The sequence below is a fragment of the Lygodium microphyllum genome, chromosome 23 (assembly GCF_053477565.2).
Source record: "Lygodium microphyllum isolate KBCC chromosome 23, Lygodium_microphyllum_v1.1.10, whole genome shotgun sequence".
Lineage (NCBI taxonomy): Eukaryota > Viridiplantae > Streptophyta > Polypodiopsida > Schizaeales > Lygodiaceae > Lygodium > Lygodium microphyllum.
Window position 1 is genome coordinate 28,466,251 of NC_141157.1, and position 18,415 is coordinate 28,484,665.

At 42.0% G+C, this 18,415-nt stretch overlaps 1 protein-coding gene across 1 annotated transcript in view; it reads left to right on the forward strand.

Moving 5' to 3' along the window:
• Positions 1 to 18,415, forward strand: part of LOC148015993 (AP-5 complex subunit zeta-1) — a 46,078-nt gene that overhangs the window by 5,885 nt on the left and 21,778 nt on the right. The window contains exons 3-9 of the mRNA XM_087663977.1: positions 7,686 to 7,777; positions 7,924 to 8,020; positions 8,113 to 8,156; positions 14,757 to 14,845; positions 14,988 to 15,079; positions 15,167 to 15,316; positions 15,439 to 15,586. Coding sequence (XP_087520103.1) covers positions 7,686 to 7,777; positions 7,924 to 8,020; positions 8,113 to 8,156; positions 14,757 to 14,845; positions 14,988 to 15,079; positions 15,167 to 15,316; positions 15,439 to 15,586 — 712 coding nt within the window. The remainder of the gene's footprint in view (positions 1 to 7,685; positions 7,778 to 7,923; positions 8,021 to 8,112; positions 8,157 to 14,756; positions 14,846 to 14,987; positions 15,080 to 15,166; positions 15,317 to 15,438; positions 15,587 to 18,415) is intronic.

Consider the following 18,415-nt stretch of genomic DNA (forward strand, 5'->3'; position numbering starts at 1 on the left):
ATAGGAGGAATGTCGGACTTTGTGTGGTGCCGAGAACCATAAGGATTGTTAAGAAAAGTGCTAGGGTTTGCACTGAGGACACACAGAGTGTATGACCACAAGAGAAACACAAAGACACAGACACAAACATAGAGGGCAAAACTCAAACCCTAAATGCAAAACTCAAAACTCAAACCCTAAACGCAAAACTCAAAACTCAAACACAAAAACTCCAACACAAACAGAAGAAGGGAGAGAGAGAACACAACTCTGAAGTGAATGAATGCTGTAAATGAATGTAAGAGTATACAGTGTGCTCAAGGGCAGAGCAATGTCGGAGTGTGACATCCACCGAAGATGGATCCCAAGTCTGTGACCACCAGTCGGAGTGTAGGAGTGCTAAACAGTGAATGGCAGCAGGCTGGTCACCAAAACACAGCAGTTTGGAGGCTGGAAACTGGTAAACGCAGTAGTGTACCACCGATTGGAGGCTGGAAACTGTGCACAGTCTGCTGTAAACAGCAAGCTGAAACAGTGTCTGAGAGTGTTAGGGCCTGCAATGCTGAAAACGCAGGCTGGCTGACCCTGGAGATGATGGACAGCAGGCTAAATAGCAGTCTGGGACAGTCTGGAGCAGTTGCCAGCAGATGAGAGTTGTCGCCTACAGCAATGGACAGGCTGAAGATAATGTGGCTGCAGTCGATGATGGCTGGACAGCAGATGGAGGCGGGCTGCAGGCTGGAAACTGGGCGCCAACAGCAGCAGAGGATGTGTGGGCTGGTGTAACTTGTAAAACAAGGATAATTGTTGAATGGGGGCAGCCTGTCTATTTATAGATGTGGAAGGGCGCCCCAAAAATTAGGGTTTCCACTAAACTTTCTCGAACCGCTCCCCGTTTTAGGGTTTCCACTGAACTCTCTCGAACCGCTCCCTTTAGGGTTTTACTCTAAAAGAGCATTTTTAATGTATTTTGGGGCTATTTAAGAGGCTAATCAACAAGTAATGCATATTTTAGCTCAATAGGATATGCCCGTACTTGATCTCGGGAGTTGGCTCCATGTTGACCAAGTGACCAAGGCAAGAAGAAGAGGAGGAAGAAGATGTAGAGAATCCCTAAGATCCAAGATTTCCACTTGAAAGGTAACCTGTAAGAAAGAACAGTAGACAGAGTGAACTGGAGAACCCAAAACTCAACCTCGGGAGAGAAGCCACTAGCTCCGTGCATCCATGCAAGAAGGAATACAAAGGCCTCGTCACCAAGTCGTGGTTGAACCTCCAAGGCCCCGATCTGGGTAGATCCTCGAGATCCTGGGTATCAATAGGTGAGATGGCCGCTGGAAGGAAGCCACCCCATCCAAGGGTAGAAGAAGAAGATAAAAGGCCTCTGCCAAAGTGTGCGAAGGATGGAGCAGTGGGTGGGGACCCCCTTTGAAACTGGAGGAATAGGAGCTCCCTCTGAAGTCGCAATAGATGTAGATGCCCCCTTGGAGGGCAAAGAAAGATCATCCCCCTTTGAGTAGATAGGGAATCCAAAAACTCATGGATCACAGACTCCGAAATGTCTGAGGATGAAGGAAGTGCCGCTAGTTGTGCCGAAGAAGGTATCTGGGGTGGTGAAGAACGCCTAGAGGTGGCCTCTCGAACTTGAGTAGGTGAGGGTAAAGGGTGGGGCTTAGACTGAGCAATGAGTGGGCAACCGTTGCTTCTTCTCAATGGAGTAGACCGGGAAGTCGAAGAAGAGGAAAGAGTCGAGCAGTCACTGTCTCTCGAAGGAGCGAACTGACGAGGAGACGGTATCAAATATCATTGTCTCTCGATGGAGCGGACCACAGAACCGCGGGCCGTGGTAGCCATTGTACCTGAAAATAGGTGGGAGAAGACTACCGCTGGCATTGCGACGATCTCAAGGAGTTCGTAGCGCCAATTGATCCTCCATGTGCTCGAAAGGACTTAGTGCGCATTGGATGCGTCTTATTGCCTTGAGCATAGTACTCTGAAAGCCGATGCAGAATGAGCTTTGTGGCCCAAAAAGGAGAGGTGGCAAAGGTAGTGCCAGGTGGGAGACGCATATACTTTGGGGGGGTGGGGAGGAAAGGTTGAAGTCGGCAAGCATCGGTGGTGTGTTTGATGATACCACAGTAGGAGCACCCAATAGTCTGGTCATCTGTTGGTAAAGAAGCCATGGGTACCAGTGTGCCTTGCTGAAAAAGGAAGAGGTCAACCACAAACCGTGGATTGCAATGTCTGCCTCAAGGACTGGGAGGGCTGTGGAAGGGTTGGAAGTGAGCTGCCAGTGGGAGGAGGATGCTACCAGCAGTAAGAGGTTGCAACTAGTAGAAAAACACAGGTTAGGGGAGAGTAAAGACTAAAAATGCAGGCTGTAGGGGAGAGTAAAGACTAAAAACGCATGCTACAAGAGAGAGAAAGATTAAAAACGCAGGAAAAACCAGCAATAGCAGTCAGCATGCTAAATTCAGCTTCAAACAGTGTATGATAGGCTGGAAATAGGCGCCAGACTGTTGTAGACAGCAATGGCCAGCTTGGACTGCGATGCCCTCCACGTCCGGGGTGTGGGCAGCAAGCTGAAATACCTGAAATTTGCAAAAACGAGATTGTTTTCTGAATGGGGAGTGATCAGCAACAGTTGCTCTGCTGTAAATAGCTGCAAACTGCGGGTGGAAGGTTGGAAACATGCGCCAGACTGTATATGATAGCAAGGGACAGCTGAGACTGCAATGTCCTCCGCAAAAGGGGTTGGGCAGTAAGCTGAAAACACTTGAAACCTGCAAAAACGAGATATTGATGCAGCGGAAGAAGAAGAGAAGTGGACGCTGAACCCACCACCGGTCTTTGCTGTCACTAGAGTGGAGGATCTGCTGTTTGAGCAGATCCAGCTCTGATACCATGTCAAAAGATGACGTACTAGTGAGATAGTAGGGTTTGCGGGGAGGAACACGGAGTGAACTTGGCAAACATGGAGAAGAGAAGAGAAGAGAGAAGAAACTTTGATGAATGGAATGATGAAGTTCTGAATCATGGAGTGAATGTGATACAAGGGAACAAGGGTGCCATAGCACAAGGAAGATGATGAAGACAGCCACGAACCACGAACCGCAATGTCCTCTTGAAGGGGTGTGAGGGTAGTGGAGAGGCTGGAGAGAAGAGGTGACGGATTGAATGAATTAGCCGTGAGGAATGAATGAGAGAGTAGCCTATAAATAGGCACAGTCAGTCTAGGGTGGCACCCCTTTTTGGGCCTACAAACCCTAAACCCAAAACACAGAAACGCAAAAACGCAAATTGTGGGTGAAGGGTTTCTCAACAGGGGGGGGGGGGAATATAGTGTGGGACTATGGGGAGGGAGTTTGAGTGGGTTTTTTTTTTAGGTTGTATATATTTTTCTTTGCACATTTGTCATCAAAATGGTCAGTTTTTTGATAGTGTTGGCAAAAATGACCTTTCTTGGGTACATTCTATCATCCTGGTTTTAATTGCGACTAGGTGTTCCCTTATGATTTCACTAGACTTGTCTTCTAGATTTTGGTATTTGGTCTTGTTCTATACATAGCTCATAATGTTAGATCGAGTGGTGTAGTTAGACATGTTAAAATGAGTCTTATTAGTTAATGCATTCTTGGTAGAGATTGATAGTGGAGTGTGAACTTTAAGGTGTCACATAAGATTGATATTGTAGGTAGGTAGGAATAGAACATGGTATACCATGTAGTGCTAAAGGAGGAGGCATTGGAACTTGTGGCCCTTGCCCAAGGGTAGGCTGAGGTACTAGGAAATAAAGTAGATTGTCCACTAGCTAAGGACGTGCACAAATTGTGTGCCACTTGGGCAACACTAGAGGGTTGGTGTGCCAGGGTAGATAATTCTTGTGATTAGATCCCCAAAGGTGCTTGGTTTGGGGGATAAACCCCCATCATCAAGAGCGGGCCTAAGTAAGAAGTGTCTAAAGATGGTGGTCCCCTTGGTGTGGTGTGTGGTGGTAAGGGTGTATTGAAGGAAAGGGTGGGATGGATGGGATTTGAGTGTGACTTGTGGATGGAAGTGATGAGTATGCAATGGAAAAATTTTATAAATTAGGTGGAATTTTTGGAAATTGAAATTGTGATGTTAAATTTTGTGATTGTGATAATGAATTATGAAACACGAAGGCAAATTGATTGGGAAAAGCATGGGACAAAGAAGTTATACTTGACTTTTTCTTATGATCATCTCTTTTGGTGCTTGCATACTAGTAAGGATCCTCATGATAGCTTACACCTCCTACGTTACAGAAGGAACAATAGAAGGATCAAATAATACAAACTTGTTTAACGTTCACCAGTTGAGATGTGTTGGATTGAGGGATGGCACATATCTAGTGCGTGATATGCCCTCCTGTTGGGGAAATGCACCAATATTAGGCTCCATTATTCTTGCAAGATCCTTTGGTTTGTAGGCTTGGTCTATGGGTTTGTATGCTTACAATGTTGTGTGAGGCAGATTAGGAGCGTCCAAGTTTTCTCCGATGTTTACCTAATCCTATGCATCAGAATCATCTTGCATTCATTACAAGTGATCCCATACATTTTGGATTGAGGATACTAATTTTTCATATCTCCTTCTAACATGGGCTTTGTAGGAGACAATTCATAATACCACTCATGTTCAGCCCTTGTCAGGGGTTGTGATGGAGATTGCTTTGGTGTTGAATTGAATGATGACATCTTCCCTTTTGCATTCTTACTTCTCTTGAATGTCAAACTTTTAGACTAAGGCTTAGATATCCTCAGAGTGTGCCTAGCTTGGACACCATGTAAAGAAATACTCCAACAAGGAAGGCAAACTCAAAGTGCATGATAGAAGCACAATGAACATAATAGAGCTCATTGGTGAAGAGAACTTAGAATGAATGAAAATGAATGAATAAACAGTCTATGCAGAAATGAATACAATGAACCTCAAACCTCTATGTCTCGGATGGACTGAGGAAGAGATGAGCTGGAATAGGACTCTTTGACAGCTCTGAGTGTATTGTACCTCGAATGGATTCTGAAATGTAGCAGGCAATCTCTGAAAGTGATTAGCAGTAGTAAACACAGATCAGAGTGTAGAATCTGTCTGGACCAGGTTGATTGATGCAGGAGGCAACAGGGCAGTCTGTTGGCTGATGAAAACACACGGCAGCTCTTCCAAAAATACAGGAAACTGCAAGATGCAGTAGTATCAGGCTGGGCGACTGCTCCAAGAGGTGGCTGATGGGCTGGGTGGCAGCTGTAGGCTGCAATTACAGCTGCAGGCCAATGTAGCGGCAGGCTATACACTCCGGACATGCTGGGAAGCAGCTGCACAAGGCTGAAACAAGTGTCGATGATGATCAACAGCTCTGATTACAGAGTCAGGATGATGGATGACAGCTGCAAACAAGGTGCCTCAGCAACCGACGGTTGATGAACTGAGATATCTGCTAGGAGGGGGAGAGCAGTGGGATGTAGATGCCTGCTGATGTTTGATGATGATGAGGGATGCAAGTGACTATGCAGCCCATCTATTTATAGATGAGGGATAGTTTTTGTGTTTGCTTATGGGAATAGAAACTTTATAGAATTTTGAGTTTTGGGGGTGTTTAAAATGATCTAATGAAAACTTTTTTTAGCTTAACACCTCCCCTTTGATATCAGCATGATGGGGAGAGGGGGTCCCCATAGCTCTCTCTTCGTACTGTCCAATGGTGAGAGAGACTGGCTTCTTCCCTTGGTGCTTATAGGATTTTGATTGCCCTTCTCCATTGATTTATATGTATTCATTTGCATCTTGGTAATCATACTTATAAAAGGGCGCTTGGGCAAGTGAACAATTTCCCATGAGGGCATTGTGCAAGTGGTACCATAGCACTTTGTATTCCATTTTGTTTAAGCATGACACTTTGCATTACCCCTTGCATCGCCCATGCATTGGCATTGTGTTAACATGAAACAAAGTGCTTTGGAATGGAGGGAAACTTACAAAAGCAAGCATCCATCCAAGGTGAAAACTGCTCATGTGTCTCCCTTTTACCTCGTCAAAGAGTTGTCAACCTGTATCAACCATATTCACAGCATATTACCATTGGTAGTCTAGAATTACATAATGGCAGCTACTATTGCAACATATTCTCATCCACCTCATCATTTACTTTGTCTATACTTCATCATCCCACCCTTTTCTTGCAATGATTCCTTTTATGGAGGATAAAATGTGAAGTCTTGTTGCTGATATGCTGCCATGAAAGGAAAAGAAAAGAAAAATGTAAGACCCATCAAATTAAGCTACTTGAAAGAAATATCTATTGCCTTTGTGATCATCTAGGCCATGGGACAAGCCATTGCAGCACTCTTAGTTCAATGCCTTGATTTGTTTGGTATAGAGGGTGGAGACATGACTTACACATTCCCTTGGGCATCTTTTTGGGCTTGAAAAGGGACGTTGAGCCACTAAAATTAGGGTTTCTACTAATCCATAATTGTTGAGCAATAGCCCCTATTTTTTCTCCTTAAAACAGCCACAAATAGCATTAATTGTTTATTACCAATTAAAATGGCTTTATTTTTGAGTAGTAGGAGAAACACACCAAAATTCTCTTTAAATAGTTTCAATTGTGGGCACCCAACTATGCTTGATTATTCTACCACTCCAGCCTTAAGTAATCAGCCACCTTTCTCCACACTGCTGCCCACATCCCATCCAGAGCTGCTGCTGGCCATCATTTAGCTAGTCTGCTTGAAGAACATTGCTATCAGTGGAGAACTGCTGCCAGTTGCTGCCCAGCCCGTTGTCCTTAACTTGGAGCTACTGCTTGCTGACATCATCATCCGTACAGCTGCTGCCTGTGTTTTACCTTCCATACAGCTGCGTTTTGCTTCAAGAGAGGCTGCTCAGCTAACATCATCACCTGTATGACTTGTCATGACTACATTACCACTCCTACAGCTGTGTTTTCATCTTGCTTGATCGTGTTCTACTATCATCAGCACTCTCGACATTTAATTGTTGTGGACTGTGTTTCGCTACCATCAACATCATCGTCAATGATTGACTTGATGGACAACTGCTGCTGGTTTTTGGAATCCACACACTCTTGGAGCTGATCCTGGCATCTCCGACTCTAGTTTCACCTCACCTCATCTACAGTCCTCCAAACATGGAGGTTTGAGGCTCGTATTGTATTATATTCAACATATTCATTCATTCATTTGTTCATTTGAGCATTCTACATCTTGAGTTCCACTATTTGTCGCACTTTCTATGTTTATCTATGTCCAAGGATTCTTTACAATAAGCTTCAAGGACTCAGTGTGTAATGCCAAAGTCAGAGTTGGTGTCGTAGGACCCCAGGAACAAAGGTGGAGTGTGTTGTTGCTTGTACCAATCTCAAAAGAAAGCAGCCAGCCAGCACTATGCATATTAAAGTAGAGACCTTAATATTTCTTTCTATGATGGGGAGTGAGCTCTTCCCACCTTATTACCATGCTTTGTTTGTCCATTTTTGGTTTTTTTTGAGGGGAATGGGGTGGGTTATCATCACTTGCTCCGTAGTGTGAACCTCATGTTAGGTATTGTCTCTTATTTAGTTCAGCATATGGTTGGAGATTGTTATACCTCATGCATTGTTATGCTATTTGTGTGCCTTTATAGACTTCAAGTATCTAAACTTACTCTCCTTTTCCATTGTGCAGGCCATACTTCAATTTTTCCTTGATTTTGGAGATTATGTGTTACATGATGCAGATCCAAGTCTAAATATCTTTTTCAAGTCTTGTCTTAGTCGGTATGCTCTCTATATGCTACTTGGAGTGTTTGCTAGATTTGAGTATTTTTGTGAATCTGATTGGTGTTGTTGGCAGACTATATGCATATCCAAAGGTGGCTGCTAGATTTGAGTATTTTTGTGAATCTGATTGGTGTTGTTGGCAGACTATATGCGGATCCAAAGGTGGCTGCTGCAACACTCGATTTTCTGAATCGCAATATAAAGAAACTGTTGCTCTCACATTCATCCTTGCTTCCTCAGGCAAAAACTCAGCCAGCAAGCTATCCCAGCATTGACTTTAGTGCTTACTAATTTGACTTTAGTGTTACTAATCTACTTACCTCATCTTGCAGTATTTTCCTCTATTACTGAAGGTGATTGCATGGAATGGAGATGTGTAAGTGTAGTTTGAAGCTTTCATAGAAGTGCCATTTTTCAGTTTATTTAAGTACTTGCATTAAATTTCACAAGTTGGCTCTTTTAGTCCACAGCCAATTTTCAACTTTAGCCAATTTTAAATTGTGAGTTTAAGTGTCTCCTTGAGGGAAATGGGATTCTCCAGTAGCTTGAGTGTCCAGAGTTCCTGCTTTGGCTTGTTTTCTGGTTACATGATTGTATGCTTCTGCAGACCTTGCCAACTAACCTTTTGATGTGCTTCTGCAGACCTGGCCAACTAACCTTTTGATGAACATTTTGTCTCATGCATCAGCACTATTGAACCGTGAAAAACATGAACATCTGTAAAGTATTTTATAACAGTGAAGGGCATCTAAGATGCTTACTAGTATAGCTCTGTCACCTGTGCACAGCACTAGACATAATACCTGAGATGACTGACCTGGTATAATATCTGATGGGTTAAGATGGAATTAACTAGGGTGGGGTTGATGATTGTGAGCCACTGGTGGTTCTAACCAGGCTTATTAACAGAAGAGCAAGGGCTTACATGCACCTTTATCTAAGCTTAGCCCAAATCTGGACCATTCCCTAAACCTTACAGAAAAAAAACCAGAAGTATTTTGCAGCTTTCCACGACTATAATTGGTTCATCTGAAAAAGCACTTCAGTGGTGTCGTTTTATTTCCTGCTAGAGTTGTGTTGAGTGCCAGCAACAGTGATGATCTGTAGGAGCTATGGTGGTGTGCTGAAATCTTCACACTATTGAGTGTATCAGTGTGCTGGCTTTCACCAAGATTCTTTTGGGCAACTCACTTATCACCTGTGACAATAAAATACATGCTACTCAACAGTGAACACTAGCTTAGCACCAATATAATCAGCCACAATGTCGACATGGCTTAAACTGAGAGAGAACCCGATTTTACAGCTGTGAACACCTTCATAGAACAAAATGTGTCCCAACTTGCTTGATGAAAATTTGGTTCGTTTTTATGTTTAATCATGGAAATGATCTGCATATGGTACGAAATGTGATATGAGAGTAGTATGTGATGTGTTTGAGTGCTGTCATAAAGAAAATTCAGAATCGACATCATATTAGCAAGAAATTAATTGTCTAAAACATGAAAAAACACGCAAAATGAAGTAGTTTTCATAATAATTGACAGAAACGGTAGAAAGAGATGTATGCACATGACATAGTGTATGTTGATTGCAATGGTTGGGATTTATTGTTGTGTGATCACAAATTGTAAAATAATGAGTATTTATAATAGAAATAATTAAGAAAAGTTAAGGAAAAATAGCAAAAAATAGGAAAAATGGTTTTTGAGTCCAAAAAATTGGGGAGAAATAGTAGAATATACTTGGATAAATGATGGGCTGTAGGGCATAATGTTTAGCCTCAGAGCACTAACAATCTGCAATCACAGTCCAGATTCATAGTTTTAGCTTGTCCTTTTGCTGATGCTTGTGGCCAAAGATTGCCTATTAAGATATCAATTTATTTTTTGGCTTATTTTTGCAAATATTAAATCTTTGCCCTTGCTTTTGAGTATGAGTTATTGAGTTGCCTTTGAGATTTCATCTTTTGGAGCTTTTTGTTCCTTGGCAAAAGAAGAGCTTGAATGATGTCAAATTTGACAACCAAGCATGTATCAACTTAGGGAATCCAATCAACCCTATTCAGTCAAAAATGGCTTCTTAATCTACACCTAGAAACTTGAAAGTTCCTGGACCTCTAAGACCAATTTCCTTAGAATCAACCGAAAAATTTGACAAATGGAATGCTCGCCATCTTATATGCAAATCAAATCTGTGAAGCATTCATGATTTAGGTTTTCCTTGATGGTCACAAAGAGTACTGAACTTACTGCAAGCTGAAAAAGTGCAAGCCATGTCCATATCTAAGAAAAAGCCCAACAAGCAAATATAATGAAGAAATCATATGTAGAAATGAATGAAAATTTTGATAATTTCCCCATTGTTATCTTTGATTGTGGTTCAATCACAGTTCAAGAATAGGAGCTGGTGTTTACTTGCCTAAATTTGGGTTCAAAACATCTTTTAGACCAATTCCTGTTAGCGAACTTTGCATCTTTCTTGGATGTTGTGGCTCATGAGTTGTTTTCTTTTTGAGGGCCCCATTCACATCAGGTGTCTTCACTTATTTCCTGCATGTGCAGGTGTGCCAACACTTCCAATTTCACCATGACGTTGAGAGGCTCTTTGGGAGCATTAATAGCATGCCTAATGTTGAGGAATGCTCAAAGGGTCTAAGGGAGCCCAGATGCGTTTGTGTCTACCCAGGGTACTTGCATTTTGCATCTGGAGGGATTGTGTAGGCCCCTTTTGGGTGCAGTACAAGTGTAACCAACATCACTCGGTAGATTTTCTTGCTGAAGGCTGGACCCCATTCACGTTGTTTTCATTGCTTCCTCTTATCCTCTTTAAGCCAGGTGATTACGTAATTATAGGCCCCTTTTATAGTTCATTTACAGGTTGGACACTGACACTTTAAGATTTCTTCCTGATGTGTAGTCCAGATATGATTCATATGTTGGTTATTGGTTGTGCATGATCATGGCCGTATATACATTCAAGGGCAGCAAGATTGCTCATGAAGCTTGTGGGAGCATCTGTAGCAATGTTGACTTTTTTTGATGAAGTTGGATCAGTTGAGAGCAGGATTAAAAATCAACCACAGACAATACATCATACAAGGGACATTAGCCAATTAATTCTGCCCTGATTTCACGCTGGTTGGTCTGCATTTACTTCCTGCCCCGAATGCCTTAGACTGTCTGCATGAAACCATGTCTTGTGAAGTGTTGTGATCATGTTACCAATATCTTCATTTGCAGAGTTAAGCAGACTCTAAATCAACTGATTAAACAGACCACAATTGACCTAGCTGATCGTCTTTCTAGAATCAAAGATTTAACTTTTCCACATTTAGAGAAGCTGGATAATGTGTGAGCTTGATGGTTTTAAGGACTGCTGAAATTGACCCGAGTACTGTAGAGACTGGTGAATGGAATTGTCCATTGCATGAGTGGCTCTGTCTGTATCCCATAGGGTGCACATACTTGGCTGGTATGTCAAGGCCTCAACCCAAAAGGTTTGAACCTCAATGTTCTTGAACCTCTCAAGTCACTGTAAGGTTATTCTAGTCTTTATGGGTGCTGCAGCCTTTTGCAGCTGGTGGGTGTTCTGTTTCTTCACCATTGAAGATAGAACAATGTGAGTTGATAAAAAATAATGGGCATATTACATAGCTACCATCCTTCTGTCAGTGCATTGGCTGCTTGTGACTAAAGCCTGAAGCCAATGCAATCTAACAAGTTCATCCTTGGGGCTATCATGGTTCAACCTCAGTATCTTATTATTTGAAGATTCAAATAACTTTCAACCAGATTTAAGAAGACAGCTGAAAATAGATGGGCTCCATTTGCAGAACTATTAAACTATGTTTGCAGTTCCACACTGATAGAGTAATGGGGCTCATAAGCAGGAGGGGACCAATAACTAACACCCCCTCACATCCTTGGTAGGCCTCAAGTTTAAGGAGTCCAAGTATTAAGTAATTGAAGGCATTAAAAGGGCCTTCGTGAAGAGAATGGTCGTATGAATAGGATAGCAGTCAAGCTCTGGCCATTTGGCAGAAACTTGGGACTTACAACTTGCATGTGTGGTGTGACTTGGTGGTTTCCATGTGTGAGCTGTGCAGACCTGCTATGTGTGTGCCCATCTCGCCCAGGAAGGACATCAACCTCCATATTCCGGAATATCTTCCAGATTTTGGAAATTTGAATGCAGCTTTTGCTCATTCAGATTTTTGCATTTTGAATTTTTAGGTTTTATTGTCTCTTTGTCTCTTACTATTCAGGCTCTATTGTTGAGATTTTGGTTGTCTTAATAACTTTGCCTCAGAGGAACTCGACCTCTACCTTGTGCATGTGCATGATAATTGAGAGCACGGGTGTCCTTTTCCTTTGTTATTGACTTGTTTTTTGCATGTCAATTTTATCTCACTTCATGGGGTTTTGTGCCTTACTGCATTTTTAAAGCGGTCGCTAAGCTTGACTCTCAATTTTCTATCGTTGAAAGGGATGGCAAAATTCTAGAATGTTGTCAAGTGGATATAAAGGTGGTTGATAGATAGAAATCTTTGACCAGTTGCCACTCTAAGCTGGTCCACCATTTGTAAATGGCCCCATCTTGATGATGGAAGGTGTGTCAAAGAGGACAAAGATATTCAGGTCTACCACAGTCTTCTCTATAGTTCAAATTAAATAACGCAAGGATCTGATTGCCGGTGTTGGTTCATGTCTTGATGCTAACCACTTTGCTTACATGTTGCTCTCCATGCTTTCGACACAGAATAGTGATGCCATTGTGGACCTTTGACCTTACAAGTGGAGTTCTTTGCTTCTAGAGTTTGGTTGGTTCTTTCAGTTGGGAGTTTACAACCTTCTTTTGTGCGTTGAACGGTCAGTGTAGTGAATGGGCATGCTTATGGCTCCCTTTTTTCTTTTCCATACTAAGATAGAGGTCATACTCTCCTCAGCAAACGTCCCTTGCACTTTTTCACCGACTTTTGTAATTTGATGAAAGATTATGGAAAGAAGAGGATGTGCATACATGGCGAATCTATTGTCGATCATGTCTTTCATGATGGTTGTATAGTAAGGTGGTTGAAGTAGCACTTTGAGGTATAGTTGCATCATGGCGATACAATCAATATTGATGCTTATATCAAAGAAGGATGGCAACTCGTCTTTATAGGGTGTGATTGGCTATTATAGTTTCACCAACAATCATCACAAGTTGTTACATGTGGTGATAAATGTTGGTCTGGATAGTTGTTGAATCTACTTACAAAGCTGCTGAATGAGGAGATGAGATCTATGGGCTGAAATAGGTAGATCTTGTTAGGCTCGATTGGCTTATGTTGGGAATCTTTGGAAAGTTGTCACCACCCAACAATGACTGCAATTCGCAATGTGTATGTAGATGCCCTTTGTGTTTGCAACCACCTCAAACCTTACATATTTAGAATCTGTAAGCTATGTACCTGTAAATGGCAAATACGATCGAATCTGTAGTATACCTAGAAATTGTTTTTGACTAATTTGCAGGGCCAAAATGTATAGGCATTGCTCTTGTACTCACCAAATTTCATTGCAATCGGAGGCTGTAGCCTTGCTAGCCTTAGGACTCTCATGTAGCAGTATTCCAAACAAACAAGATGGAAGAGCTTCTTACCCGCTTGCTTGCTTTCACACTTCGTCGCCTTCACCTCAACCTTCAATTGAGCTCCACATAGCTGTGGGACTACTTTGATACTATGAAAACAGACAAGAGTAGAAAGAGGTAAAGCAACCAAGAGCACACACACAATACATAGAGAAGTAAGGTTGAAATCTTCTTCTTTTTCTTTTTTCTTCTTCCACACAAAAGAACTTAAGTCTACAACATGATAAACGAATAATATGAAAGGACTAAAAACTAAAACATATGTAGATGTGGTCACTAAGTGATGAATGTACCATAACCAAGAGTGGACTACGTGGACGTAGTCCAATTATAGAATAATTGGCATATTCTTTGTGTTAGCCACCTAATGTACTAGTGAGTAAAGTCCTGCCACATCACCAAGGTGTGTAGTGGATGCGAGTTCATGTGGAGCCTGACATCTCAACACCCTTCACCATAACCAAGCATGAGCAAACCAATGACTTTGCGATTTAGTAGACACACTTTGTTATCTTCTCGTTTGTAGTCTTCATTTGAAGGAGAGAGGTGGTCTTACTGTCCTCGTCTCACCTCCTCAAGCTCCAAGCCTTCAATCTATGCCCTCAATCCTTGCACCAAGCTTGTGATGCCTGTTACAAGAATGAGAAGAGGGAGAAGAAGAGAAGGGATGGCTAATGAAACCCACTCTATCCAAACATGAATGGAATCACGTATTCTATCACCGGGAAATTTCATAATTTGCAAGGGAATAAGCCCGGCTCAGACAAAATAATATAATTATGAATATGATGTCCCTGAATAATTTTGCAAGTGCCCAAAATAACCCGATCAATCCCACAAATTAATACGTCTTCAAAAACAATTTCCAGCACTCACGCTTCACTTTTACTTTGACCTTGCCCTTCAAAGTTTGCCATTAACAACCTTTTGGGCACTTTGGGCCACTTGATTGATATACTATTTCTTGGGCATCCAGTCCACTTCTTGTCGGGTCTTTGTGTGGCAATCCACATTTGACTAAAATAGACACCCTTGTATCTCTCTTCTTATTCATTGCAGTGCGTTGATCTCAGGAGCTCACTGTAGTTTGACTTTCTCTCACCCTCCAAGTTAATAATTATGTTAGCCATCAAATGTGCACTTCATTTAGTAGGGAACTTTTGAAAGAAGGGAAACATTGCATCTATGCCTAAATGGAAGCTTTTGCAGCTGATATAAATCCTTTCCATTTTGGTATCATGCAGTGAAAAATTGCTATTCTGTTTTTTTTTAAAGATTGTATATTGATGTGCTTGAGCCTATAAAAGTGATATGATTTGTGCTGTGTGCTTGAAAATAGGTTGGATGAACCATTTTTGCAACTGTTCCCTGCTCTTATGGGCCCATCTTCCTTTCTGCCTCTGTTCCCAGCATTGCTTGACCTTCCAAGTATGTGCAACATTTTTTCCAGCTGTCATCTTTTTGTTGCTCATAAGTTTTTGTTGATTATAGAAGTTTGATGCACATTTTTTAGTAACATGAATGTCTATACAAGCTGTACGTTCTTGATCAGTTGCCCTTTCTGATGCAGCATTAGTACTGGCTTTGGAGAACCTTGAACGTCGATCAGGTTCTTTGCTTAGTGACAATGTGGCAATGATTCAAAAAAGCCCAGCTCCAGAGGTCCATACTAACATATAATCGAAGTGGCATAGAAAAAGAAGAGTTACCACACCTCATAGAATCATTGTTCTGGTTCTATGGTTGCAGGCCTTACTGGCTTTGATGGATGAGGCTTACACAGGATCCAGTACTGCTGATCAAGGTGGGGACTCTAGTGGTGATGAGAATACAACCTCCAAGGATGAAGCAGAAGCTCTTTTTTCTGACCTCTTGAGGGACGAGAATGATGGGCTTGCGGTAAGTGTAGACACTGCTTACTAAACCTGGTTGTTCTTCTGATCATTTAATAATTATGGCTCTCAGAAATTAGTAGTGTCAAACACATCAATTAAGTAGTTTGGTATCCTTGCTGTTGTCAGGAACGGCATTGGACATTTCCTGGAATGGCTGCAGCTCTTGAGGCAGTTATGGGCTCAACAAAGTCCGAAAGGCTCAAACATGCCATCAAGTTGGTGCCTTTGTTACTTCAAGTATATTTTGGAGTTGCAATCAGGGATGTTAATGATTGTATGCTTCTTCTCTTTGATTTGCTCGATTTACTTATGTTACATACAGTTGGGAATTATGAAAAGTTTGTTTGCTATTACTTAGTAATTCGAAGTGGTGATATCTCCCCATTAGGGCAAAGCTTGTGCTAGAACCTCGGGGGTAAGATCAAGCTAGAACACGGGACATATGACCAATTTAGGAAAAACTTCTTTTTCTGAAGTTAGTATTATTTTAGGATAATTTTAGAGTATCAAGTCCATATACATTTAGACATTTCCCAGGTTGGACACACTCACGGGAGAATGTCTAATGTAAGGGGTAACAAAAAGAGCCAATGTAGAGGTTTATACACCCAAAGCATATAAAAAATTCCCAACTAATAGAAGGTACCAGAAACCTATTTGTCAGAACACACCTTGCCTCATCTTTATATGCAATCTCAGATATAGCTTGTTCCCCTATAAGCAAGCTGCCTTAAAGGCTTAGCCAAAAAAAAAATACAAGAGGTAGACCAGCAGTAGTCAGCTATCTAGCACAAGGTTTTGTCAACCAAGCCTGTCATTTTGAGCTTCATTGATTAAATTGGTGAAGAAAAAAGTTGGATCCATGAATATCTATCAACATCATGCTTTAGACAACGCCGCAATAGAGAGTAAGAATCCACTTTCTTGAATAGGTGAGCTATGCGATCAGTTGCACGGAGTGAAGTACTGTACAAAGATAGGGCTAGGTTTAGAGATCACCAAGTAAGGATTCAAGAAGAGGATGCTCCAAAGATCTCTTTTCAAGCTAGATCTGGGCATTATGAGTTTTTTGTTTCATTTTTTGGGTTAAAAAATGTTGGGATAAAGGCTTTTTTTCACCTCCGTGTATAGTGCACGTGCATTATTTAGTTGTACATGTGAATGCATCCTTATGTGCCCTAAGTATAAATACATTTTATTCTTTGTGTACCAACACATTTTTGGTACACCCAAATCGAATCGTTCTCTCTCTCTCTCTCTCTTTTTAGGATCCTGAAAAGCCTCCTGGCTGTACGAAACGATATGAACGCATTGCGACTATCAAGGGTGGCATCTGCAACAACTGAAGTCAAGCCCAAGCGTGCCATGCGGTTAAATTTTGGTCTAAGCTCATGTTTGCCTTCCCAAGAAAGTTATCGCGAGGTTGCTAACAATTCCAGTTGAAAAGAGTTAGTAGCCAAGCGGTCCTCCGCGGGATGCCACTGAGCCTTCTGGAGAACCAATTTCCAAGAACATACCAGATGCGCGAGCAGGGATGATGAAAGGCTAGAAAACCAAGAATCTGCATTAAGAACATGCCACCAGGAGCTCCGAATGTGGGTATTACCATGCACAAGCCCGTGATCCTCAAGAAAATAACGGGCTATAAAGACCCACAGGTGATGATCCAAGCACATGGCACGAATAAAAGACCAACGGAGTGCTAGCATATGAGTTTCGGCATCCAAAATAGCCCCACCACCCATGCGTTTGGGGGTACATGCATGTGACCAAGCAATCCATGAAATGCCTGCATGCAAGGAATCCTTCTTCCATAACATGAAACGAATGGATTGAGTAAGAGCATTCAATGTAGTAGTAGTCCAGGGCAGCAATGGCAAGAAATATGTGAGCATTGGCAACAAAATTGTCTGAGCCACTTTGAGGCGAACATGGAAGGGCCACGCCTGTGACTTCCAATACAGAAACTTAGCTGCCAGTTTTTGTGAAATCCACTCTAGTAGTTGCTTTGGCCGAACATTAACACCCAAAGGATACCCAAGATGCCTAACAATGGAACCACGGGGAACAACCATTCCCTGCTAGTCTAGTGACTGCAAATCTGACTCCGTGCAACTGAGAATGGCTGATTTCAAAGCATTGATCCGAAGACCAAAAGCTTGACCAAAGAGAGTCCAAACATCTAACGCTTTGCGGAGATTATCCTTGTCCGCACGCAAAATCATAAAGCTGTCATCAGCCAATGATTGACTAATAAAGTGCTGTCCAAAAGGAAGAGACAATCCAGCAAACTGATTAGAAGCGCCATATGAGATAACATCGAAAGAACCGGATGAGTCGCAATGGCAAAAAAGAGAGGGCTCAAAGGGCAACCCTGTCTCATAGAGCGTGCAAGGACAAATGGCTTGGTAACACCACCATTCAGCATAACTCGCGAAGAAGCCGCGACACTAATGGTGTAGATCAAACGAGACATCTGAGTACCAAAGCCCATAGTAGACATAAGTTCGGCAATGAAAGACCAGTCTAATAATCGAAAGCTTTTTCCATGTCCAATTGGATCAATACCACCTCGTGATTAGAGTGCCTTGCATAGTCAATAGCCATTTGCACATTTAAGACATTATGCAGAATGTTTCGGCCCTTGATGAAACCATATTGAAGAGGATACACAAGGGCAGGAAGATGCTTATGGAGCTGATTCGCTATCACTTTGGAAAAGATTTTATACATAGAACCCATAAGAGAAATTGGACGCCAATATTTCAACATAGATGGGGAAGGAACTTTTGGAAGCAGTTTGATAAGTCCTCCTTTCCATGAGGAGGGCATGAACCTTGTTTCCCAAACCTGCTGAAACATAGCCGTCAATGGTTTCACTAGTCGGGTAGCAAAAACCTCAAAGAATTCATTGGTGAGACCATCCCAACCGGGACTTTTATCCATGAGCAAGTGTAACAAAGCATCCATAACCTCCTCCTCACGAATATCAGCCTCCAATGTAGTTTGCATGTCATGCGGAACCTGATTGCGGACCAAATCATAGAAAACAGAGCGGGCATGCGTAATTTGGTCAGAAGGTGAAGGAGTAGAACCAAGAAGG